Source organism: Microtus pennsylvanicus, chromosome 17 (genome assembly GCF_037038515.1).
Source record: "Microtus pennsylvanicus isolate mMicPen1 chromosome 17, mMicPen1.hap1, whole genome shotgun sequence".
Taxonomy (NCBI): domain Eukaryota; kingdom Metazoa; phylum Chordata; class Mammalia; order Rodentia; family Cricetidae; genus Microtus; species Microtus pennsylvanicus.
Genome location: NC_134595.1, coordinates 2,901,874 through 2,928,886, shown reverse-complemented (window position 1 = coordinate 2,928,886; position 27,013 = coordinate 2,901,874). Strand labels below are relative to the sequence as shown.

At 39.8% G+C, this 27,013-nt stretch overlaps 1 protein-coding gene across 3 annotated transcripts in view; it reads right to left on the bottom strand.

Moving 5' to 3' along the window:
• Positions 1 to 27,013, bottom strand: part of Pard3b (par-3 family cell polarity regulator beta) — a 1,014,383-nt gene that overhangs the window by 505,538 nt on the left and 481,832 nt on the right. For all 3 annotated transcript variants that reach the window (XR_012908166.1, XM_075951370.1, XM_075951371.1), the window contains exon 5: positions 13,854 to 13,942. Coding sequence is in view for 2 of the 3 variants with exons in the window: in XM_075951370.1 (XP_075807485.1) it covers positions 13,854 to 13,942 (89 nt within the window). In the remaining variant the exon portion in view is untranslated. The remainder of the gene's footprint in view (positions 1 to 13,853; positions 13,943 to 27,013) is intronic.

Genomic DNA, 27,013 nt, shown 5'->3' with positions numbered 1-27,013 from the left:
TATCTGAATCTTCTTTGCAGAAAGAAAGTTGAGAAATAACTCACCGCTAAAATGGTTTCCCACTTAATCTGCACAAATCAACAGAGATACAAAGAGGTGCACAGAAAGAAATCTCTCCCTGATGAGACTTTCTTGAAAATGACTGTACAGACCATAAACACACAGAAATAAGTATATCCGTGCTTAGGCTTGAAGTAGAATTTTTCCCCAGAAAAGGTTAAAAAAAGGAAATAAAATTATTTATGAAAAAATGCACTGAATCGCAGTTTATAATGGCAAGGAAACCACAGTTGGCAACACAGCTGGGCATGTTCAAAGCAACAGAAATCAAAGCTTGCATCAGTTTTACTCAATGGAACAATTCCAAGTTTTCACCTCCTGGTTTATTTATTTATATCTTTAAGGCAGAGGAGAAGTTGCAAAGAAACAGAGAAAACGTATTATAGAAAGTCTGACCTGCCTAACCTCGCTCAGCTTAGGAAAGGATGAGCGAGAAACGCTAACAGGGAGTGTGCGTGACTGAAATGTGGACTGCGCTGGGAGTTTCCAGGTCACAGGGACCAGGGCTAGCAAGTTTCCGTAAAGATGAAAAATAATAACTGTGAACAATTATTGGCTCCTGTAATCTCAGAGATAGAAGACGAAATTGCCAGAGGAGAATGAGAAAGTTGAAACAAGCTTCCAGTTATGGAAATTCTAAACACATTTCTATTATTTTCCATTCACATGAAAATGACCTGAAACTAGATGTCACATTAGGAGCCACTGCTGCCTCGGCTACTTTTCTGCTCCAAACTGAAAATGGTAAAAATTTGGCTCCTTGCTGGAAAGTGGAGAACAGTATTAAGAAAACAAAGTGTCTGATGAATCCACCCTGCATGAAATATTTTTTAAAATTATCAGCAATCTAAAGTAAATACATTAAGTATATGCTAGTCAGCAGACCAGGCTTATTGTTAATGCATTTCCTTGAAACCTTATTATCAATAAGAACTAAAAAACATTAATAATAACAAGATAAAATAAAAGCAAGACAGTTTCTAGCATTTCGGGGAGACGATGCAATTTCAAAACTGATAATAGATTTCAAATCATCTTCACTCAGATACTGCCGGGACATTCAACTTGTTCAGTCAAGCAGGCTACATAAGAGGTCTGCAAGAAAATCAAAGCAAGCATACCTAAGCATGATGACAGAGAACAAAGGACTTGTTTCTATGTGAGTGAGCACAGCTATGAACATAGGAACATCTGGATGGGCACCGATGTGCACTGCAAGCCCAGACACAAAACACTTGGTGGGCACAGAAACTTGCACGGGTTTTGATGATCCATATATGATACTAGATTTACAGTTATAAGGATCAAAAGAAGACCAACTCCAAAGATTTCAATTTAAAAATCTTAAAAACTGACTAAACTCTTATAAAATCCAGTAAAACATGTTACCTTTCCTTTTATAATTCTTAGAATTTTGCCGACCAACACAAGGCTCTCCTGAAAAATATATCAAGTATATTTTTTCCTGTGAATATCACCCACACTTAATATAGAATATATAAAACATTAGTGTTTAGTCTAGGGCAGACTGCAAGATTTCAGCTCATATGTGGCTTTTATAGATATTGGCTTCTATGGAACTTACATTTTTATATTCTATAAATATTTCTTTAAATCTACTCAAAACTTTTTTGTAAACCATAATAAATTTGATGTAAAACACCATTTTAGTAATTATTAATCTTGTGTTTCTGAAATCAACAAAGTCAGTCTTATACTTTTTTCTTTTTCTTTTGTTTTTTTTTTAAATTTATTTATTTATTAAGGATTTCTGCCTCGTCCCCGCCACCGCCTCCCATTTCCCTCCCCCTCCCCCGATCAAGTCACCCTCCCTCATCTGCTCGAAGAGCAATCAGGCTTCCCTGACCAAGACTTTTTTCTTTCTTATTCAAAACTACTAAAATTTTAGAAAAGTTTAGGTTTTAGAATTAATTTCTATATGAAATTCCCTTTTTTACATTTTAGAGTAAACTTTTTTATCAAGGTAAACTTCCAATTTTTCTTATATACAACATTCATAATTCTCTAACTAAGATTCTTGACAACTTTTAGAATACTCAAAAAAGGTTATCATAATAGGGAAAAAACACACAGTGAATGATTAATTTTATAAACTGTAATAAGCATGCATACAATCACAGAAACTTAGATCTGTTTAAAAAAGATGACGTTCAAATCTTTACATAGATCATGCCCTAAGTTTATAAAAAATTATCCCTAAGTTTTTTCTGCATGCAAAGAAAGGCATGTGCAATATGATGCCACATAGATATGTTAACATGAATCACCATCATCTTATAAGTACTTGCTTGTTGTATAGAAATGTCTATATGTATACACTTCGTGGGACATACATACAGCAAGGAGGACAGTACATACACTCTTATTTATCTCAAAATACCTCAATACCTATCTCAAAATTCAAAGTTTTACAAAGATGTGAAACATGCTACTAATGTTTTTTAGATAAACCCCAGAGTGCGATTTGTATTTGGGGTCCAGTTGTTCAGGTTCAGGGAACAATGCAGAAATCGTGCTATGTGAGTGGCAATGGAGACTAAGGAGGAAAACGCAGAACATAAGGTAGAAATAATATTCTGGAAATGGAAGGTAAAACAAACCAAGAAACAGACAAAAATGGGACCCATAGGGATAAGTATCACAGCACAAACACGTGGTTAGAGCTCCCTAAGATCAAAATAGTTGTTCTGGGAGATGCTTACAAACACCAGGCCAACAATACTAAGCTAGCTGAAGTCCCTAAGGTCTACGTGACAGAGATGACTCAACAGTCACTGGGACCAACCATTGTCAGTCTGAGAGCTCTGGGCAGAACTATGAAAAAAGCCACAGATTGGTGGATAAAGATAACAGTGTCATTACAGATAGCTACTCTGTGAAACTAGACACTGAGCACTTCAACTGGTTTCTTCTGACAAAGAGGAATTGAAGTTTTAGACAGAAGATGCAATGTGTGCTGCAGATATCTCCAGGTCTTAGTCCTTCATCCCAAGAGAAATGGCAGGATTTACATTAATATTACTCAACACAGGCTCCACCCTCTCAACTGCAGAGAAAGGATTAAGGACAGAGGACCATTTTTCTCCCAAGAGTGACTGACTGTAAGTCCGATGTCTGTTTGAGTTATTTAAACCAAGATGCCAAGCCTCAGTTTCCTCATCTATGTAATGAGGACATTGTGGTCTGGGACACCCCCAATTGTTAGTTTCAAAGAGAAAATAACTTATGTACATCACACATATGTATCTGACATGTATAAAGCGATTGATAACTTTTTGACATGTCTATGATTATAAATCTATGTTTCTCCCTCTTTGAGACCGATTCTCACTTTGTAGCCAAGATTGGCCTTGGACTTGTTGTCTTCCTGCTTCAGACTCTGAATTATAGGAGTATGTTATCATACCTAGTTTGATTATTAGTACTTTCTAAGAAAACAAATTTATGGCCTTTAAAGGAACTATTATAATTTCCCTTTTAAAATATCAATTTTATTGATCCAACTTAAACACCATAAGATCAAGGGATATAATCCTTCACTATATGGAGAGGGAAGACAAAGTGTTTTAACAAATGGTGAGAAAATTGTGTTTGTATCTACAGTGACTGAGTTGTGGACCCATTATATCTAATGCAAATGGAATGGACTAAGAGGAAAGCCTCAAATAAGAGTTTGCTGATGACTCTGAATTCTGCTCCTTGTAGAAACATCTAGTGGGTATAAATGCATTGATTAAAAATCTCCTAGTTTGATGATAGTGGTTATATTAACAAATCTGTTTGAATTCTATTAATTTTAATTCAATTTTTCTAAACTCAGCCACTGCTATGGAAAATTTCTATAAAAGGAAAATCAACTAATTAAGGAAACAAAACAAAAAACTGTGGTGGGACGATCTTTCTGGATGCTTTGTGTATGTATTATTCCTCTTATTGGATAATAATAAAAGCTGTTTGCCCAATGACCATGCAGGATAAGGTTAGGCAGAATAATCAAACTGAGAACTCTGATGAAGAGGTACAAAGTCAGGGGTGATACAAGCCAGTTGCTGAACAAGCAGGATGTGTAGAAAATGCAGTAACAAGCCTTGAGCCACATGGCATAGAAATATGGGTTAATTTAAATGTAAGAGTCAACTAGTAATAAGTTTGAGCTATTGGTTGAGCATTAATATTAAGTCTCTGAGTGATTATTTAGAATCACTGTGGGGCAGGGCAGGACAGAAAAACCTCTACTTACAAAAAAACATAAATTACCCAAGACATTAGTAATTAGACAGTGTTGGAAAAGATAATAATGGTGAGAAAGGGCAACACGGTAAGGTGTCCTGTATCCAGATGCCTATATTCATAGGGCTTCAGATCTCTGAGATTTTAGAATTTGGAATACTCATCCATAAATATTTATGAAGGGAATGGGACTCAGGTCAAAAAATACAATTAATTTAGGTTTCATATATACCATGGTCATTTTAGACAATATTTTAATAACTTTGTGTATAAAACGAAGTATGGAGTTTTCCACTTTGCTATCCAGTTGGTACTGAAAAAGTTTTGAAATTCAGAGAATTGGTTTTTAAACTCTCAGATTATGATCGATCATCCTGCAGTAGAAAACACAGTCTAAGTAAGTGCGAACCATTATTTGGGATATAAGATGACAGTGGCTTCTGGGAGTTATAATCTACACTCATCAAGTACATACATACTTTATATCACTTCCATTTTAGAATAAGCTAATACACAGGGAATAAAAGCATGTCCAGTATCATACCATCCATATAAGGTAGAATCAGGAGGCAAATTGAGACCTGGACAGGAGTTCTAATCCCTTTGGCACCGAAGTTTCAAAACATAAGAGATTAATGATGTGGATCAGAGATAGTCAGCATGAGGAGAGTAAGCTGAGCTCAGGACATTCTTCCTCCAGGGAGGTGGCACTGAGAAGGTACCCATGTGGACAAATGGATTTTTCCACCAGAAAAGATAAGGCGAGATGATGAAGAGGGCAGGTGTTGGGTGGGAAGCCGCACTGAGATGTTGAAGCAGAATAGCTTGTGGGTATATTGTTAGAGATGAAAAGATCAAAAGGAGAGGAGCAGGAAGAAAAGAGCTGAGACTATATGAGGAGTTATTTCAATAATCCCCTATTTGTTGATATTTGCTTTGTGCCTCAATATGTGGTCTTTTCTAGAGAAACTCTGATTAGATATTGAGAAGAATCAGTTTTTCTGCAGTGTCTGGGTAAAATGCTCTCCAGATATACGTTAGGTTCATTTGATCTGCTAATGCCATTTGATTCTGACGTTTCTCTATTTACTTTTTGTCTGGGTGACAATTTGTCAATTGCTGAAAGTTGAATATTGAAGTCATTTATCATTACTGTGTTAGGTCTACTCTGGGCTTTAATGCCTTATAGCATGTATTTTATGGAATTGGATTCACCTGGGTTTGGTGCATTTATATTTAGAATTGTAATGGGTTTTGGTGGGTGGTTTCTTTGATCAGAATGAAATGATATATATCTCTTATGATTAGTTTTAGTTTGGCCTATGTTGTCAGATATGCTTGCTTGTTGGCTGGTTCCATGGGCTTAGAGTGCATTCTTTTACTTTAAGCCAAGTGTGTGTCTTTAAAGATACACACTTCTTGCATAGAGGCTTATGTGGAAGCCAGCCCCCTAAACCTCCCAGGATCATGTTATAGCAAGTGAAACCTGACTAGAAGGAATCAGAGGAGAACAAATTAGCTCAGACACATTTCCTCATGTCTCTTTATTTTTTGAAAAAGTTCTCTTCAAGGTTTCGTTCTTAGTGCTTTCTCAATCCCACAAGGTTCTCAGTTTATATATCCACACAGACAAAATTAACAATTTTCTGACAATAACAATGATATGAAACATGCATTTCACAGGGCCAGAAAGGCCGAGAAGCCAGACATAGCAGGTGCTGGTTGGCTTACTTACATCCTAGAGGCAGCATGGCTGTGAAGTGCCTGGGCACAGCTGACAAGGGTAAATAGAGAAATGACTTTTAGGAGGGGAGAGAGGGAGTTTGTGTGTTAACTATATTTGTGTGGTTAGTTAAGCTAGAAGCTTGTATTTGATAAACATAGAAAAAGAAAAACACGGTAGTGCTGTGCATTCTCTAAGCACTTCCGCTCCCACAGTGGCTGGGAATACAGCGTTATGGTAGCCATGGCAACCAGAGTGAGACTCAGGAGGAAAATGATGGCGCTTGTTTTGCAGTTTTGTTAGTTACATTAAGGGGAATATCTTTGCACTAGGTCAAAATGAGAAAATGCGGCTATGCAAATTTTGAAGACTTCTGCTAAGCAGCACACTGATACCCTCTGACCCCTGGTGAGAAGGAATTCCTTTCTCTGGGGCTGGTTTAGTGGACCAAGTCCGTTTTCTGTATCTCTACAGGTAGAGGCATAAGCTGTGAATTTCCCAGAGTAAGATCTTGTATCAAATAAAACTGAGGTGAAGGCAGAGCAAAGGCCAGTAGGTTACACTCTCCTGAGCTGGTTGTCAGAGAATTCAGGACAAAGGCAGACCTGCTGTCTCTTCTACTCAGTGCCTCTTTTGAGGTTCTTATGTAGTCTTTCTGCAAGCTTCCTCTCCTTGTCAGATAGATGTTCTGCCATAAAGAATAATTGGTGGGTGGGGCTAACTATATGTAGATTTGACTGTGAGAACAAAGGCTTCTTTGACTGAGTGAATCCTTTCACACTAGGGCCCCACAGTGTGGGAGAAAGTCATCCAGTTACCAGGACAAAAATAAGCTATGCTCAATAAATGAGTAATGCACTTGCTGAGGTTTTTCTGGATGAATTTCACTATGGAAAAGGAAGGGAATGTTATGGCTTCCTAGGGGTTTTTACAGAAATGACAGTGACTATCTAAAAGACAGGTGTTGAGGGAGCTGCAGGTGACCTTCCTCCATCACAGGTATCTCCAGAGCTCTGTAACTCAGGTTCCGCATCAGATTCGACTCTCCTGAGTTAATCTAGAGATCTGTCAGAAGTACTTACACTGTATAGTCCTGCGGGCTTGTCGCATTTGCAAACAACGAAGTGATGGATATCATTTGTCAATTCAATTACTAACCTATGAGTTTTGACAGGGATTAAGGATGTTAGTATTTAACGTTACTGAAAGTTATGCACTGGCTGCTGTAATTGTATGGCTTTGTAGTAGCTTTCCTCGCTCTACACTGTACAGCAGTTCCTGGAGTGTCCTCTTCTGTCTTCTAGTAGCTGTTGGCTCTGCTGAGCCTTCTCTTCAGTCCACAGTGTCTTTCCAATAGGGCTGGTTTTTGTGGACATAAATTCCTTTTATCTGTTTATATCACAGACAAATTTCCTTTCTCCTTCAACTATGGCAGACAGCTTGATCAGGCATAGCTGTCTATGTTAGTATTTATAGTCATTTAGGACTTGTACATTGTTCTAAGCTCTCCTGGCTATTAATATTTGGTGTGGGAGGTCCTTCTGTCTATGTATTGCTTTTATTGGTTAATGAATAAAGAAGCTTTTTGGGCCCATGACAGTGCAGAATATAGCAAGGCAGAAATTCCAAGCAGTAACAGAGGAGAAAAGAAGGCAGAGACAGGGAGGCGCCATGTAGCTGTTGAAGGAGACAGACACTCCGAAACCTTACCAGTAAACTACAAGCCTTGTGGTAAAATATAAAATAATAAGAATGGATTAATTTAAGATGCAAGAGTTAGTTAATAAGAAGCCTAAGCAGTTGACTAAGCAGTGTTGTAATTAATACAGTTCCTGTGTGGTTTTTCAGGTCAGGGTGGCTGGGAACAAATGAGCAGTCTCTGCCTATAGACATTTTCATTGAGAAATCAGTTAACATTCTAAAGGAATTGCCTTTACAAGTGACCTGTGACTTCTCTTTCTCTTTTGTAGCCTTTGATGTCTCCTTGTTGTTACTTTTGTTGTTGTAATTCAATATGCTTAATGCTTTAACTATTATATGGCATGAGAAATTTTCCCCACCCCTGGTTCTGTGTTTTTTGGTTCTTTGTCTCTTGCTCCTCTATAGCCTCCTTTTCCTTTCTTTTGTTAAATGGTCTTCTATATAATGCACAGACAGATGTACATACATGTGAGTAAAAATAAATATTTTAAATTCTGTGTCTTGAGATTTGTATAAGTTGTTCACCCTTGGGACCATTGCTATAGGACTGATAATCTTTGGGGATATCTCAGATTTCCATCCTGCTTATATATTTGCACTGGAAACTGGTACCTACAGTTAAGATGTTGGTTCTATCTTTTAATATGAGTTTCTAGCTCACCTTTGCTGGATGGGAAATTGGTTCTGATTTTGCTTTTAGCTGAACTCATCTAGTTTTGGATCGAGCAGGATGTCCACTCAGACTTTCAGACACTGATTTATGAGTGCAGATGTTAGGGTTTTTTTTTTTCAGCAGCTAAGGGAAGCACTAGGGTCTTAACTGCTCATTTACAATTTCTTGAGTAAGGTTCCAGAGAAGGAGATGGGATGGGGTGAGGGGTCTTAGCACTGGCAGCCAGATAACTGGTTGCTTAGGGGCAGACAGAAGAACAGGCAGTGTTTGGGAGGGTGTGTCTTAGCACCAGTTTCGTATCTCCAGCAGCGTGGGTAAGAGCCCAGAGGAGGTGGTGTTGCAGGGCCAAGGAGTTTATGGGCAGCCACAGGTCTAGCTACTCAGGCAAGTTCCCAGTGAAAGGTGCATAACTGATTTTATAGAAAGTGGGCACCAAAGGTATTGGTATTGGGGTAAACTGTGATAATAGCAGTGGTTTAAAAGGAATTACCAGAATTGCCAGGTAGTTATATGTAGGAACAACTAACAAGATAGAAGATGAGGGAGAGTTTGGTATTTGAGACCAATTAATGAATTGTTTCAACAATCTTGTGTCGAGGGAATATAGACATAAGCACTTACTAACGAACAAAGCATGAATCTGCCAGGGTCACAGGAAGATACTTTGAGTATCTCTTCAGATCACTTTTCCTTTGAGTTTCAGGGGCAAAGAAGGCAAGAAGGTAGAGAAAATGGCAAGTCAAAAGAAGTCAACCTGGGGGAAGTGGAACTGAGCGATAAGGTGAGATCCAAAATGTCAAGGGAATCAGGGCGAAGGGAAGGTCTTCTGTACATAGTGCTTGCTGTCGAAAGAGATGCTCTCAGTGTTTGAGGGAAACTAAGTGAAACCCTCCACTTTATTGTTTTTTATGATCAAAGTGAGAGGATTGGTGATTCATTAGACATACATGTTAAAAGACTATTTAGAGAACACCCTTCACCAGCTTTTAAAGTCATAGCTATGCTGATGATTCATTGAATAATTTGTTTTATCCATCTAGTCAATCAGTTAACAAATATGCCCCTATTATATTCTAAGACCTGTATTGGGTGCCAGAAATGCTTTTGGGGATCCTGTCCTGTTTGGTATAATACAGAGTTACAATGAATGTGTAATAATGATGATGACACTAGCAATAGCAATTAGTAATTGTTCAGCCTTTCATTTAGCAATGTACAAAGTCAGCTGCCTATATATAGTGTACCTTACTTAATCTTCACAGAATCTATGTGATCGTAAAGGTCATTTTCCAAATGAAGGCGTTATTTTAAAGATGTTTGATAACAATGCACGGGCAGCAAGGTAAAAAGCCAGTTTTGAAACCTGGACCTTGTCTATTTCAAGGTTTTGAAAGAATTGTTAGCTAATGCAGACTAGAACCTTCTACTCGGTTCTTATCTGTAGCCTCAATTAGGTAATAAGAAGAGAGTCACATATGGGCGGTGGTGGCACATGCCTTTAATCCCAGCACTCGGAAGGCAGAGGCAGGCGGATCTCTGTGAGTTCGAGGCCAGCCTGGTCTATAAGAGCTAGTTCCAGGACAGGAACCAAAAGCTACAGAGAAACCCTGTCTTGAAAATCCAAAAAAAAAAAAAAAGAGAGAGAGAGAGAGAGAGAGTCACATTGGAGAGAGAGGCAGCAAATTATTGCAATAGCTGCCCTGAGCGGTAACAAAGGTTGAAGCAATGGCTGTGCACATGGAACAGGCGTAGTCATTGTGACATTGACTCCACAAACCATTTACTTCTGTGCTACCTGCAAGGAAGTGAGCCCAAAGTCGTACGTATTCTTATGCCAAACTATAGGGTCTGTCAGGGCTTCCCTTCCACATGAGGATGCCAACACAGCAATAGCTGCAAGTGGCTTCTAGTTTAAGCATTTACCATCATCTGTACTGTCTAAAACAAGTATAACCTGCCAGCTTCCCGCAGCAGCTGTGCATTCCACACAACAAAGGTTATTTTTATCCCCTTTTTTGAGCATATGAATATTTTAAAAATATTTTATTCTTTAGAATAGCATATATTTATAAAGTGAAATATGATCATATTCATCTCCATTTCTCCACTCTAACCACCCCATATCTCCAGTAACCTTCTCTTCTCCAAACTTCGTGTCTGTTTGTCTGTCTTTCCTTTCTGGTAAGCCACTAAATCAAATTACTGTTGGCTCTTTGGGTATGGGTGTGGAACCATCCACAGGTGCCAGTGGCACACCCGAGAAAGAGAACGCCTCCCACGTTCCTTAGTGAAAGCTACCCTCAACCTCCATCCATTTCAGAAGCTTCTCACTCTACCATCCTTCCCGGGGGAATCCGTCAATGAAGACTCGGTCAAAGTGTTGAGAATAAATAGGAAGACCTACACTGGACATCTTTGCCAGCAACGAGTGTCAGGTAGTGGGAGACAGGAAGGATGCTAAGCTGGTGATGCAGAGGAGCACTGTGAGATGCCTTCTTCTGGACTTGGCACAGTGACTGCACTCTAGAACTCAGTGCTGTGGGTACCTGCACAAGACCCACCCAAGAGCACAGCAGCCAACATTCTGGCCCAGATGAGGAGGTGCTCTGCAGGCTCCACCCTTTCATGAGGCTCCCTGACCCTCTGACTCCAGGCTCACTTTATATCCTGAGTTTGATCTGAACAGGCTCCAGCTATCGCTGTCATCACAGGTAGCCCTGTGTAGGCTCTGTAGCCCGAAATCGCATCAAGGACTCAGAAGGTACACAAGCAATGCTTGGGTTCGTGGATGTGCAGCCCAGAGTGGCAGATGTGGACTGGGTCTCTAGTGTGTTAGTTATTCCATAGTTACTTCACCTACTAACGGCAACAATAAGATACAAGAGGGGCTGTTTTGAAAATTATACTCATAATAAACATATTTTTAAAAGTCATTCATGATATTTCTCTCAATTGCCTATAACTAGAAAAAGCTTAAATAATTTTCTCCTGAAGTCAAAAATCAAAATCAAACAAAAAAATAAATAAACAAAGCAAACAATTGGATACCATAAGATGTGACATTTCAATAAGTTTCTGGGGAACATTTCCCAAAACTAATGTTTTTTAAAAAAAAGCCAAATAAAGCACGAACATTCTATCCATCATGACTAGATGTAAGAACAAACATACCAGCTTCTAAAAGGTGAGTGCCCTGGAGAAATGCTCTAGACTGAATGCTTTATATTCCACTACTCATTAATAAAGATTTCAAATGAACAGTAACTGTGGCCATGTTACTGAAAATTATAAAGTTGGAGAGAATCTACATGGTCACCAGATAAAGAGAGACTGATCACCTTTTCAGAAGAAAGTAGCTGATTTCATGCAGACTGGCTGGCACCTATTACATGATGACTTGAAAGGAATCAGTGAGTGAATGAGCAGCGGCTACGGCAACATCACTTTCTATTGCCAAAGTTGCCACTGGAGAGATGTGAATTTACCTTCCTTATGCCAAATTGACACAACTCTCTAAAAATAATGACAATAATGGAAACCATACAAGGAGATCTAAAAATCTTCAAATCCAAAATTCTTCAAAATCTGAAACTGTTTGAACACTAATATAAAGCTCCAGTGGATTGATATTTTGAAGAATATTGTTTTTTTTATTTTTTTAATTTGGCATATTCAATCAGTAGTGTCTACATAAATATTCCAAAATTTAAATTAAAAAATATTTAAATTCTGAAATGCTTCTGACCCCAAGAATTTTGTACAGGGATAATAAACCTGCCACAAAGAAAATAATAGTAGCAACAGAATCAAATGCTAGGCTCACTCTGACCCAAACGTTGTTCGAAGATTTTATATATGTTGACAAATGTTAACATTAAAAACAGTAATACAAAAATCCTAATTGTTGTTACAATCTGAAGAATAGCCTTGAACTCAGCTGTGTAGTTGAGGAGGACAATGCTGAACTTCAGCTCCTCCTGGCTCCACCTCTCACGTAGTGTTGCGACTACAGGTGTGAACCACCACTCCTGGCTTATGTAGTCCTGGGGGCTGATTGAACCCAGAGCTTTGTGCATGCTAGGCAATCACTCTTCCAACAAATCTGCAGCCCCAATTCTATTATTTCTATCTTATAGACCAGAAACTGAGGCAAGGAATAATGAATTAGTAGGGAGATGTGGTTTGTATCCAGGGAGTACCTATGGCTGTGGCATTAGAGATCGGATCTAAGAAGACTAATAGTTGATTTCAGATAATGAGTTACTTTCATTAATAACCATATGAGTAATTCTGGTTGGTGGAGCAAATTCATTTCACAAACATCAAGTAAAATACTGTGAGATTGTATAAACACAGTTTACCGCAGCTACTCATTGAGCGAGAAGCAAAGCAAACCATTCAAACACAAGGAATTCTGAAGAGCTCTAAAAACTGAACGGCAAAGACAAGAAAAAGCAATTTAAAACTCCTGGTTGCCCAAAAGAGAAATCAGGCCGGGAACTAGAAACATAGGCAGCTTCCCGGGGGTAGTGATGTCATGGGCCTTGGAAGAGAGTTTACCAGCCACCTTGCTAGACCAGCTGACTTCCCAACTGCATGCTAGACCCTACTCTCCCTTACCCAAGATGCCTCTCTGCACAGCAGATGGAGACCGTCAGAGAAGCACAACTGGACACAATGCAGAGATTAACAAATCGTGGGGAGCCAGACCCAGCGTCTGATCTACAGCATGGTCCATCTATGAATCAGGGACCGTCAAGGGACCGAACTCAAGAGGATTGGGAGGGCCAGAATATCAAGAAGTTTACTGTAAACCCATCTGCCCTAGAAAGGGCTGCAAAACCAAGACTGCATCAAATGGCAGAATCAGCAGATAAGGAATTACAGGCAGCTCTTGACCGCTGAGGGGAAGAACGGGCTTCTCCAAGGGATGAGAGACCTCGCTGGTTGTTCACTGCACACTGGTTAGCCTTGAAACCATATATATATACAACAAAAAATGGACTCAGTTGTATTTACATTATTTGTGCATACATACACATACATATATGTGTGTGAACCATTACCGAAGAGGAGGAGACTGTCAATTTGAGGGGGGCATAGAGGAAGGTGGATGAAGGTAATGGGAGGGGCTGGAAGGAGAAGAGCGAAGGGGAAAGTGATGATATAAATATATAAAAATGAAAAAGAAACAAAGTCCTGATGTAAAAGAGTATTAGAAGCCTCGACGATTATTCGTACATCTATGTTTTCCACGAATGTTCTCATATCTTATGTAGAAATTAGGAGAAAGGAATAAGAAATCTACATTTGAATTAAAATCCACTTTGTTACACAGTCCTACTTTTCTGGTATTCCCTGCAAAATCAGAATGATTAAAATCCATTCAATAAAAGAATGCCAAATGTACTTAAATAAGAACCTTCTATTTTCATCAAGAAATACCTCAGTGCGTCCGTAGTCCTGTGTGATGTTAGTAGCTCTGTCTGTTCACCATTCATAGTTTCTTTGTTTTCCAAGTTCTGGGTGGAATCCTGGAATGAAGCAAAGCCACAGGGTGTAGATGCTGCAGACACAGAACTGAAGCTTTGAACAAAGCTTCAACTGAGGGAGGAGATGGCTTGGCCCTGATGTGGACAGCTCACTTCCATCTCTGTTAAGACTGGAACCAGATATTAATCCTCTCGTGCTTTCCTTGTGCTCTCTCTGTTCTTTGGTTTCTGGAACACTCAAATGGGCCATTTGCACAAGGCAGTATGCTAAAAAACTGGTGAATATGTCGCTTATCTTCCTGCTACTCAGCCTTCGGTTTGGAAATGTATTTTAAACCAGTTTGAAAAAAATAATAAAAGAAATCTCCATTGTTAAGTCATGAGAAACAAGTTTTAACCACCTCTATGTGCTTGCACTTAGCACAAAGCAATGTGGAGAGAAAAAAAGGCAAATATATGGACAAAAGCAAATATATGGAAAAAAATTTTGTTACCTGGCTGTCCTAGAACTCACTCTATAGATCAGGCTGGCCTCAAACTCAGAGATCCACCTCTGCTTCCTAAATGCTTGGATTCTAGTCATGCATGTGGTCACGCCCAGCTCTTCTGATTATTTTTTTATCATTTATTTTTTGTGTGAGTGTTCCCCATGTTTGTATGTGAATCAGGTGTGTGTTTGGTGTTCACAGAAGTCACACGAAGTCACTGGTGGTCTGGATGACTGAGTGAACCGCCGAGTGGGTGTGGCAATCACACACAGGTCCTCTGCAAGAGCGAAAAGCACTTTTAACTTCTAAGTCATCTCTATAGCTCCCTAATCTGATTTGTTTTTTAAAATGCCTTACATTTTAAATGGATAACAACATTTCAAACAGTTGTATTTTGTGAAATATATTTATCTTAACTCAATTTTCTGCTCTCCACATGGATAAATAAAAGAAAGAACAATCTATAACATTAAAGAACCTTAAAAGTTTAGGGCAAAGCATCTTTACAAAGATAAATATATGTAAGTTTTACTGTCCATGTTATCCTTAGGAAGGGCTTGATAAGTTCATACAAACAAGCAGGGCAAGAGTGGGAAAGTTAAAAAAAATTAGGTCGAAAGATTTAACAGAATTCTTGAACCTGTGGTGATGATGCATATCAAGATATTTGATAAACATATTTATGCCCAGGTCATTAGCTTTTTATCTGTCTGCAAGACAGTAAGCTTTGTGTGTGGTTCTCAGAGAAACAACTATATTGTTTTTTAAGGCTACATAAGAAACTATCTGAAAACTTTATTGATTAGAAAAAATTACAATATTTCTCCTAGTTTCTGAAAATTGAGGTTGGCAATCAGATGCCTGAAAGATTGAAGCTATGATTTTCTAGCTAGAGTACCCGTTCCCCCCGTTGCTGACACATGACTGACACATCTACAGATGTGCAGGGTCATATTATTACTGGTCTCACGTGACTGGAGCATCTACAGATGTGTAGGGTCATATTATTACCAGTTCCACATGACTGGAGCATCTACAGATGTGTAGGGTCATATTATTACCAGTTCCACATGACTGGAGCATCTACAGATGTGTAGGGTCATATTATTACTGGTCTCACGTGACTGGAGCATCTACAGATGTGTAGGGTCATATTATTACTGGTCTCACGTGACTGGAGCATCTACAGATGTGTAGGGTCATATTATTACTGGTCTCACGTGACTGGAGCATCTACAGATGTGTAGGGTCATATTATTACCAGTTCCACATGACTGGAGCATCTACAGATGTGTAGGGTCATATTATTACTGGTCTCACGTGACTGGAGCATCTACAGATGTGTAGGGTCATATTATTACTGGTCTCACGTGACTGACACATCTACAGATGTGCAGGGTCATATTATTACTGGTCTCACATGACTGGAGCATCTACAGATGTGTAGGGTCATATTATTACCAGTTCCACATGACTGGAGCATCTACAGATGTGTAGGGTCATATTATTACCAGTTCCACATGACTGGAGTATCTACAGATGTGCAGGGTCATATTATTACTGGTCTCACGTGACTGGAGCATCTACAGATGTGTAGGGTCATATTATTACTGGTCTCACGTGACTGGAGCATCTACAGATGTGTAGGGTCATATTATTACTGGTCTCATGTGACTGGAGCATCTACAGATGTGTAGGGTCATATTATTACTGGTCTCACGTGACTGGAGCATCTACAGATGTGTAGGGTCATATTATTACCAGTTCCACATGACTGGAGCATCTACAGATGTGTAGGGTCATATTATTACCAGTTCCACATGACTGGAGTATCTACAGATGTGCAGGGTCATATTATTACTGGTCTCACGTGACTGGAGCATCTACAGATGTGTAGGGTCATATTATTACTGGTCTCACGTGACTGGAGCATCTACAGATGTGTAGGGTCATATTATTACTGGTCTCACGTGACTGGAGCATCTACAGATGTGTAGGGTCATATTATTACTGGTCTCATCTTCCAGTTCTGTTCACTGAACTGTGACTGTTCTCATGTCTGCACCACACAGCTCTGACTTAGGTTTACATTAAGGTTTGAAATCATAACGTGTGGGTCTTCCAGATTTGTTTTGTTTTTCCATGTTGGCTCAATATTCTGGGCCTCTTACATGTCTACAACAATTTTAGAAGCAGCATGTCTGTCAATTTGCACCTATGCTGAGTATTTGATAAGAGAGCAGATATAATCTATATATCATAATACCATCTTAGTGATAAACGTCCCTCCATTCCAGGAACATTTAACAGTGGCAGCTAATGAAAATAATTATTCCTTTAAGTTCTAACTCTAATCAGGTATTTATCATCAGAATGCCAACGGAAAAAGTATTGAGCATACAATTTAGCTCTTTATCTTGCTCGTTTTCATTCTCTCCCACGCACAATTTTCTTACTGGTCCCTAACTACGACAGGAAGAAGATTTTTTTTTTTTCGAGACAGGGTTTCTCTGTGGCTTTGGAGCCTGTCCTGAAACTAGCTCTGTAGACCAGGCTGGTCTCGAACTCACAGAGATCCACCTGCCTCTGCCTCCCGAGTGCTGGGATTAAAGGCATGCGCCACCATCGCCCGGCTAGGATGCACTTTCTGTCTCCAACTAACTTACTGGAGATTAGGGAGTTTTCCAACCAGTTTTAGATATAAGACAAGTAAAGGTGTTATTTACATCAACACTATACTTGATGTGCCATAAATCTGGAAATGTCATTTTCTTAAGTATCTTTCAGCTATTTTAGATTCCTTTGTTTAGGTCTGTACTCAATTTTTTATTGGGTTATTTGTTCTTTTGAGCACCAATTTCTTGAGTTCTTTGTATATGTTGTCAATTACAATTTGAAAGTAATATAGGGTCAATTGCAGTGTGATAGTCTGATCGAGGGGAATTCTGACCTGACTATATTTCAAGAGTAATGATGTCAACAAGTACGTACTTAAAGAGAGCACACTTCGGCAGTTAGGAGTGCTTGATGTTCTTGTAGAGGATCGGAGGCAAATTCGCAGCTCCCATGTAGCTGGTTCATAATGGCCTAAACTCCAGCTCCAGGAGCTGATACTGTGCTCTAGACTCACGTGACCTGGACTTTTGCATGCACATTGCCACATTCATACACACAAATCATTAAAAATAAAATAAAGCACACATTTAAATGTTAAAAGCTAACATTCACACAGAAGAGAAAACGTGATATTTGTCTTTCTGGGTCTGGGCTACCTCTCTCAGAGTGGCTGTTTATAGCTTTTTAACCTGAAAATTCCATTTCTCTTAACACCCAAATGATCTTCCTGTGTGGAAATGCACCATATTTTTATTAGCAGTTGATGGGTGTCTATGCTGGTTCTGATTTCTGGCTATTATGAATAAAGCAACAAGGAATATGGATAAGCAAGTTTCTCTGAAGTATATGTAGAGTCCTTTTGTATATACAGTTGTATATATAGCTGAGTCTTGTGTTAGATTTAATTTTAGGTTTTTGGGGAACTTCCCTACTGAATCTCATAGTGGTTGTACCAGTTTGCATGCTCATTAACAATGAATAAATGACCCCCTTCCTCCACAGTCTCCCCATTAATCTTGGCCATTCTAACTGGGGTAAGATCAAATCTCAAAGTGTTTTCAACTTACATTTTCCCAATAGCTAAGATTGTTGAACAGTTTAGTGTTTCTTGGACATCTGTGCTTCATTTTTTGAAGATTCTCTGCTTAGTTCTAAACACTTTTTAAATTGGGTTATTTGTTTTCATGATGTTTGGGTTTTTATAGTTCTTTGTATATTCTAGATACTAATCCTATGTCTGGTATATATAATAGATAAAGATTTTTCCCCATTCTGTAAGCTACCTATTAGCTCAAATGATGGTGTCCTTTGCAAGTACATACACAAACTTTGTGTTAGATAGTAGTTCCACTATTTTAAAAGAAACATCAAGCCCCTGTTGGCCTTGCTATCACTGTCATAAAGAGGCAGAAACCACAGTATATCATCTCAGCTAACAGGCAGTGTTTGCCACTTGCCAAAATCCCTTCTGTCTACTGCAATATCAGAATCCTTTAGTATGCTCTAGGGATGAGGCAGATGCTGGAGACTCTCATCCTCCAGGAATGAGGCAGATGCTGGAGGCGCTCATCCTCCAGGGACGAGGCAGATGCTGGAGGCGCTCATCCTCCAGGGATGAGGCAGATGCTGGAGGGGCTCATCCTCCAGGGAGGAGGCAGATGCTGGAGGCACTCACTCAAAAAGACATAAAGCCAATTCAGTTGACTCTTATAGCACTAGCACGGCAGTGCTTGAAACATGGGGAAAGATAGCTGTGTCTTAGCAGGTTTAAAAAGTCACTTTCCTTTCAAACTTAAAACTTATCGACACAAAGTGATTAAAGCACACTTTAGCTCTTCTTTCAATCCATTACATGATGAAGTGAGGAGTCACGAACTCACACCTATCTAAAAATGAAAATGAGAATTTTTTCCATCATTGCTTATTTAAATAACTTGGAGAAAAATCTGTAAAATCTTGACTTGTAAATTTGGAAGGAGAGGGACAAAAATAACTCTGATTAGCTAAAAGGTCGCCATAATGGGTGCTAAACAGCCTCCATATTCCTTACTTTAGTTTGGAGAAATAATCATTATGTGATTTAAAAATCCTGAGACTTGCCTCTAGAAATAGAGACACAATACTTTGGAGGGTCTATATTTATTTCTAAAATAACATGATTGCAGAGTCTATTTTTAATGCTGTATTAAACTCTTGGGTTAAGATGAGCTGCCTAGAATGTAGAGAGGCTGGTGTTGTAAGGCCTGCCTTGGTTTCCCCTAATTATGAGTTAACAGGAGACCATGGCTGGCTACTCCAAGTGTATCTGTCACAGCTTTGAGCACATCAGGCAACATACTTGTGACCCTCACAAAAAGACAAGCTTAATTACTACATATTAAAGAGGCTACATTTTTAGCAGCACTTCCAGGACCGTGGGAGCATTAATGACAGCCAAAATGCATTGGATTTAAACAGCACGGATCTATTTTTAGCTTTAAAATCAACACTTGCACAAATATTCCCAAACCAATTAGCAGCAGCTGGAAAGTAAAGGTGTTTACATTTCGTTACCACTGGTGTTAACGACAGCAAGTCCTCACAGGCTGCAGAGAGGGGCCGGGCGCCTGGAGGGCAACCTTCACTTCAGGGGTCATCACAGTGCCAGTACCAGGCTATCGCTATTGCGCGGTAGTTCAGCGTTTGTACAGGACGCTGGTTCCATGCAGGGAAGAGTACAATATTCACTATGGAGTGCCATTAAGATAGGCATCTCAACTGGGTGAGAGAGGAGAAAAGTTGGAAGTAAAAGGCTACCCTGATTCTCACTGTGTTCCTGGCTGGCTGTGACTGCTCTTTCAAAGATGAGTGTTTCTAGCAATAGACAATTCTCTATGACTTACAGCTGGAGGATACATAGCCTTGTAGCCCCCCCCCCCATAGATTTTTTTTTAACAATTTGCCTATACATTTTGAACTGCAATTGAGTTATGTTTCAAACCTCCAGTGCATTTTAAGAGAAGATTTGCATTCTGAGAAGTCAGCTGCAAGTTTCTTTTGAAATCGCACACGAATTTTAGAATGAGAAGTAAGAGCAGCGTTTATAGAGAAAGATTTGAAGGGGAGGCTATGTGCCTGGTGCTCATACATAAACATAATGTAAATTTTAAGATTAAAATTCTGGGCATAATTTCAGAATATTTGTTTTTACTTTTTAGAACAAAAATATCTTGCTAAAGTAAAAACAAACTGCATTTGCTATGTACACATTTGGAATTAACATGCATTTCAGGAGTCAGGAACTGTTCTTCAAACTCTACCTGATACATGTTCCTCATGCTGCAGGCAGAGCCTTGCCATGGGAGTCTCTGTAGGCTTTATAAAACCATCCCTAAATGCTTCAGTCTTAGCAACTAAACAGGTGTGGAATTTCCTACCCACACACTATTGTATTTTATTCTATCTAGAAATAAGAAAATATTTTAAATGTTAAATTATTAGTCATCTAAGTCACACTTTTTCTTCTTTATTGTATTATGCAATCTCTAAGATGTATCAGAACATCCAAGGCCTGGTGAAAAGGCACATTTCTGGGCCCTGCCCTAGAGTTGAGGCATCAGGTATCGGCAGAGTCTGGGAGGTTTTGTTTAAAACTTTCTGATGTTGCAAGTCGGGGAAGAAAGAAAACATACAGGCGTTTTAGAACATTGCCTGGCAACAGTAGTGTGGGTCTAACTTCTGCTAACAAAAGCATAAACAATAGTAACCAACCCAAGAAAGAATGGTGCTAGCCTACATTAGACACCGATAGTCAGTGACTATAGCGTATATACTTATGGAAACAGAGGCCCAGAAAAGTAAAACTACTCTCCTTTTTTGCTTGATACAGTAACGAAAAAACTGTGTTTCAGGATTCTTGAATCTCCATCCCAGGCTCTCTCAAGCAGTTAAAGAATGAGAGCTAGGCAAGCGTTCTCAGACTAAGTTGTTAGCTTCATTGACTCTACTACCTTTCAAAGCCTCTAAAAAAAAAAAAAAAACAAACTGCAGTCATGTCTTAGGAACACGCTGGCTGTCTTTCAAAGGCTTCAAGATATCCCACAAATAATTTAGATACACATTCACCCCAACCCTGGGTAGCTTTCATGGCCTTCTTATTTCAGTTTTATACACGAACACATTCAAGAGTAAAAGAATCATGATTTGTCCAAGGTGAAGTCAGGGGTCAAACAAGAGTAATTAATTAACACTATTGCCTTCTATACTTTAGATTTGCAATTGCGCGCAGACATACTAGCCATACCTGTTACGATAACTAGCCTGCACTGTCAACTTGACTGGCTTTGAATCACCTGGAAGACACACCTCTGGTCATGCTTTTCAGATGTTTCCAGAGGTGTGTCTCCTAGGTGATTCTAGATTCAACAAGTTGACAATGCAGGCTAGTCATCACAATAGGAAAGACGGTATAGTAGTGGGATGCAGCCCTGGTCACAGCAGAAGCAGAATTCCAGGGAGGCTCCAAAGCTGACAGATAGGGAGCAGACAGAACACTGAGCCCCCATTTTCCTGGTCTGTAAAAGGGGAGACATTGCTCCAATTCATTCCTAATATAAAGTGTCTTTTCTGACTACATGACGAAACTGTGTGATGTAGCAAGGCAAGCAAGCCTCAGCTGAGCAAACATACATATAAAAGTCTTTAAATAAATGTTTTCTGGATGCTTTTCTGGAGATGCTGACTCTCCCCTCCTGTGGCTATGCTTCCTTATTTTCTTACCATATTTGTGTCTGTGTAATTTTAGGAACAAATCTACAGCATGAAGAATACTTGAATGAAGGCTAAAACTCTCTGACTTTCCCATGATTCCCTCTTCTTCTATTTTTTACTTCTTTATTGACTTTCTCTCCTCTCTCACTGCTTATAATAAGCACAGTTAGAGTTCATTATTAACATTTCCCAGAAAGCTAAACTACATTGAGGAGACAAATAAATTTTAAAAAGCAAAAATCCTCAAATATGTATATTATTTACATATTTTTACCTGATGAGGCTTTCCATTAGTTTCCTGGTATTTACCTAGGTAAAGATTTATAAAGTGTCCTAAATAAATATCATTTATCAAAACAGTGCTGTGAGCTAACAGTAAGGAGAGAGAGAGAGAAAGAGAGCTGGATTCTTCTTTGGAAGATCTGAGTAGGTTATACTACCTGGCTCAGGCAGCAAAAGTTAAAAACACTATTGATTTCAAAGTCAGCATCTCGTCTGCTCTGTCAGTATTTCCATGGAGGTCCACACCGATGGCCAGCTCACAGCCCTTCAAATACTGACTGCTTTGTGTCCAAAGCCACAGAAATTCAGAAGCTCAGCAAGGCAACTCTTTAATGCCCTTTAACACTAGCTCGCTCTTTCCTGCAGTCAAATAGCACTTCCCTAAGTGCTAAGCACAGAAGGAGAAAACAACATATCTATTTAAATGTAAGACAAAGACAGACAGGCTTGTGTTCATCATTTCAATTTATAATTGGGCTCCTTTTCTCCTTCTGGTTTCAGCAAAATTTCTACCAGCTTCTCCAGATCATTGAATTTATAAAAATGCACCCAATGCTAAGATGAGCCAAGATAATGTTTGTTGCTGAAAGGGTAAAAATACTGAACAACATAGCCATCCCCATAGGCTCTGCCTCAGCTCCTACCTACTTTAGCACATACCTGTACTCATGTGAAGGTGTGTGTGTGTATGTGCGCACACATGTGAGTGCACACCATAAAATACACGATCAAAGGAGTTGTAAGCATCATCTTATTTTTCACTTGATCTGCCCTTTAAACTGCATTATATTTTTAAATATTTCAAGTCCAGGCACGGCAAAATAGACAACTGGCTGAGCCTAACACCTTAGATGTAATTATCCAGTGTCTGCTAGAGCTGGAGGTGTTAAAAGACTCATAGAAGTAAGGAAAATTCACCACCAACAACACAAAACAAAACAAAACAACAGCAACAAACCATAAACCTGCAATCTAATCACATCCATTTTGTTGAGTGAAATATATTTCAGTCAAGTATGGCTCCAGTAAATGCACTTTATACATTGGGCAAAGCTACAAAATTCAAGGAGCAGTCCAAGACAGAAGCAAGCATCACTAAAGAACTGCCCTCTTCATCTCCACAGCCACAGACCAACTTCTCTGATGGCCTCCCTGTGAGAGCTTCACCATGAAGATGTGCTACCCCAGCTTCCCATCTAAACATATGCTCTGTACTTGTTTCACCACCCGAAGACAAGAACAAACGAGGAGGAGGAGGAGGAGGAGGAAAAGCAACAACATCAAGCAGATTTGTATGCCTGTTGTCTACCAGTATATTTTCCAAAATTCTCAAATTTATGGAATCAAGCTTATATTACAAAATTGTTATTTTTGTATAATTAAATTTGTAAGATATCATAGTTCATGGATAAGGATATTCAAAGTGTATTCCTGGTGCCCACATCCTATAAGCCTTCTATCTTATTTTCATAAAGCTCAGAGTTCCCCTTTCCTGCCTCTTGCCCTTATTCCTTTCTCAGGACCCCTGTGTCTTCCTACACAATCATTCTGCCATTCAATTTGTCATCCTAGCATTTCACTTCTTGCCCCCTCTGTTCTATGAAAGTGCCTAGTTTCAAGAATGAGCTCACTAGTATAGAAGATCTACTGAAAACCAAGAAGAACAATCTAAGGATTTTCTCAGACAACCTAAGACGTTCTTAGTAGTCTCTAGAATAGTGTCTGCTGAATGAGGGCCATCAGGAAAGGTGCAAAAACCACATGGAGGAAAGAAGTGGGTGGGTGGGCCAGCCTCACACCCCTTGGGATCCTACATCATGTGAGGATCCCACAACTTGAGGAGCAGATCTCTGAACTGCTGCAGAACACAAGCAGGCAGAGGAAGGGTTCGTTTTCCCCACCTAAAGCAAACATAAATATTCAGTGGGGGAATTGAGAGCCGTCCTGTAAAAGTAGTTGTAAGCAAGACAAAAGGATACAGTGATCCTATGAAGAAATCAGTGTGCACTTGCATTTAAATAGAGATACAGGCTGGGTACTTTAACTCTTTTTCAGTTTTGTGGCAGTATTGAGGATCAGGCATTGGGCACTAAGTACTCTACCATGAGCTACCACCCCAGTGCCAAACTACTTAATTCTTTCCGATGTTGATGGGCCTGCACGGACTCGCTGAAAAGATCCCAGTTTAGTTAGATGGAGCAGAAACATCAGCTCACAGAAGGTAGACCTTTCGTCCGCTGAATTCAGAACCTAGAGTGGTGCTTGGCATCGAGTCTGGCATGTAAACAGTGTAAAATTACCCCACTTCCAGTTCTCTTTAAATATAAGTAAGTATAAAGAATATTGCTTGGAAGTTTCCTCTACACTCATATCAGATATAGCTATTTCATGGCTTATTTGGCAAATGCCCTTCCACACTTCCACACCTCCCTCTGCTTGGACCATCCTCTCTCTGAACACTGAGGAGGCCGCATCTCCATCACTAAGTGCCAACCCCTCAGCCCCACTCCAGCCCTAGGAAAGCTCCGTATGGTACTGACTTGGGAAAGGCTCTCATATGCCCACAAATCTGCCTCACCTCATTCTGAGATCCCTGAGATATAGAAGGTGCCACATTTGTCTTTGTGACCCCACCACTTGGCAGTGTCCTGACGTGCAGTGAATATTCTACTTGAGAGGTGTATTTGCTTGGCAGAGAGATCTTTTTTCCTTAAAGACTCTCAGGTAACTTTCAATAGGAGAAAATATTTATGATGTGCATAGTACTAAGCAAAACTCAGTATGCAGAATATTACATGAGACTCTACAGGGAGGAACGATGACGATGTCATTGCCTTTGCATCCGAAACAGTGAGCTAGCTGGCACCATTGCCAGAGGCATCGCTGGCAAGAGAATTTAAAAAGTACAATTGAAAGCTCGTCTTTATGGATTGAAATAACTGAAGTAAAAGAGAACGCACTGATTTGTACCTAGATAGTTATGTTTCTTTATAAATGTATGTTCTTATATTTTATTTATTATAATGTAATTTAGAGTGACTTTCATTATTTATAAAATGTAGTTAAAGTAATATTTAAAGCCACCTAAGTTTCCTGCCAACTGGGAAAGAAAGTCATCATACTTCAGCACCTGACTGGGGCTTCTGAAAGACAATGGGAACATCTGACTGGAGGTGGCCCCAGTGCCAAACCCCACTGGCACAAGGAAGCACGTTTTGAATTTCTTTTCACCATTGCTTCTGGCTTCCAGTGTTGTCAGCTTAAGATACACAACCCTAGGCTAAGAGAAACAGCGGCAGTGCCCCCTTCTCCCTTGCTTCCCTATCATCCCTTCCACCCCCAAACAACCACCTTTCCGGGGCTCCTTGGCTTCCAAAGGTCTCCAGACCCTACTTCATGGCTTTTCTCAAGAATGCTCAGAGATTCTCACACAAATTCTTTCACGGACCCTCTCGTCTCTAGAGTCAAGTGTAAACCGCGTCTCTGGTGGGCCCAGCAGCAGCAGCAATGTGTAGGGGCACGCTCTTTTTCCTCAGCGCCAGCTTTAGTTGCTTCCTCCCAAGGGCCCCAGCATGGCCTTGTTCCATTCCCTTCTCATTCTTTTATCATGTCTTGTCACCTCCAGATCAGTTTTGCACCTCCGTTTTAGCCTCATTTCTATGTAGACGTCATCTCACATCATGCCAGTAAGTTCTACTTCCTCAGAGAACTCACAGCTTGACCTCGAGACCTTCTTTCTCCAGGAGCCCTTTGTTTCAGAAACACAAGGTAAACTCAGTCTCAGGCCATTAAGGCATGGGTCCCCAACAACCCTTCAATGCGACACAGTGCTTCATGAACATGCACAGCTACCCAGACAGACGCACAGGGCTTCCCCAGCATTCTCATCTCTATTACGAACCCACAGAATGAGCAGGGGCCACTTGGCTGCTAACCTAAGGGCATTTCTTTGGCAGAACCATAAGAAATGATAATATATATTTCACGCACATCCTAGCACAAGGACTGCAGTCTGGAAATGGTGTCCAAACAGGGCAAGCGGTAGATGTGACAAACTAGTTGCCCGAGTGGATGTGAACAGAAAATTCCACTGTCAGCTGGGGTCACATCCTGCTGGGTACATAACACCTGCCTAGGCACCTCCAAGTGTAAGTCACATCACATGATGGCAAATCATATGTTCTATGCTCTTGCTCTCGAGTTTACACTCAGTATAAACTAAACTTCAAATGTCAGTTCATGTGTTTACCTATTCTTCACTACTTCATTTATCGGCTACTTTGTTTAGAGAATAGAACTTTGGCCCCTAATACTTAAATCTTTCCCTGCACCCGGGCCCAGGCAATTGCAAGAAATATGCAGTAAAAGCATACTGTAATTAGATTCCTTAATTCACATTTTTTGAATTGCTTCTATCAGACAATGAGGATTTAATTTAAATGTCATTTCTAGATGAATCCATGTCCTCATCTAGATTTTCTAAATGGGCATCATTAGTAGGCAATTCTGTAGGTTAAGAAACTTAAGCAATGGAAAGCGGAGAGTGGAATGAAATTAGAACATGCAGAATGCCTTCAAACGAATCCTAGCTTCCCTCCCGTCAAGACAATGCCAGCATTAAACAAACCTTCCTAAATATTTGTGTGGCTTCCAGCTTGTGAATTATGTCAGAAAGAAGTCATGTGAAAATACCTCAGGTTATCTGGGTTTCATTAGCTTAATTCATGGTTCATATCCAGCCCATTGTCCACAACCCCATAGAAGCTAAGTAACAAGAAGAACCCTAAGAGAAATACATACAGATCCTCATGGGAAGATCTCTGGACAAAATTAGGAGCGTGCGGGTTGGGAGGAGAAAGGAATGCAAAGGAAAGGGTAGGGGAGAAGAGGAGGGGGGAGATAAGTTGAGGGAACCAGAGAGACGGGATGGGAGGACAGAAATGGAGAACAAGGAAAGAGATATCTTCATTGAGGGAGC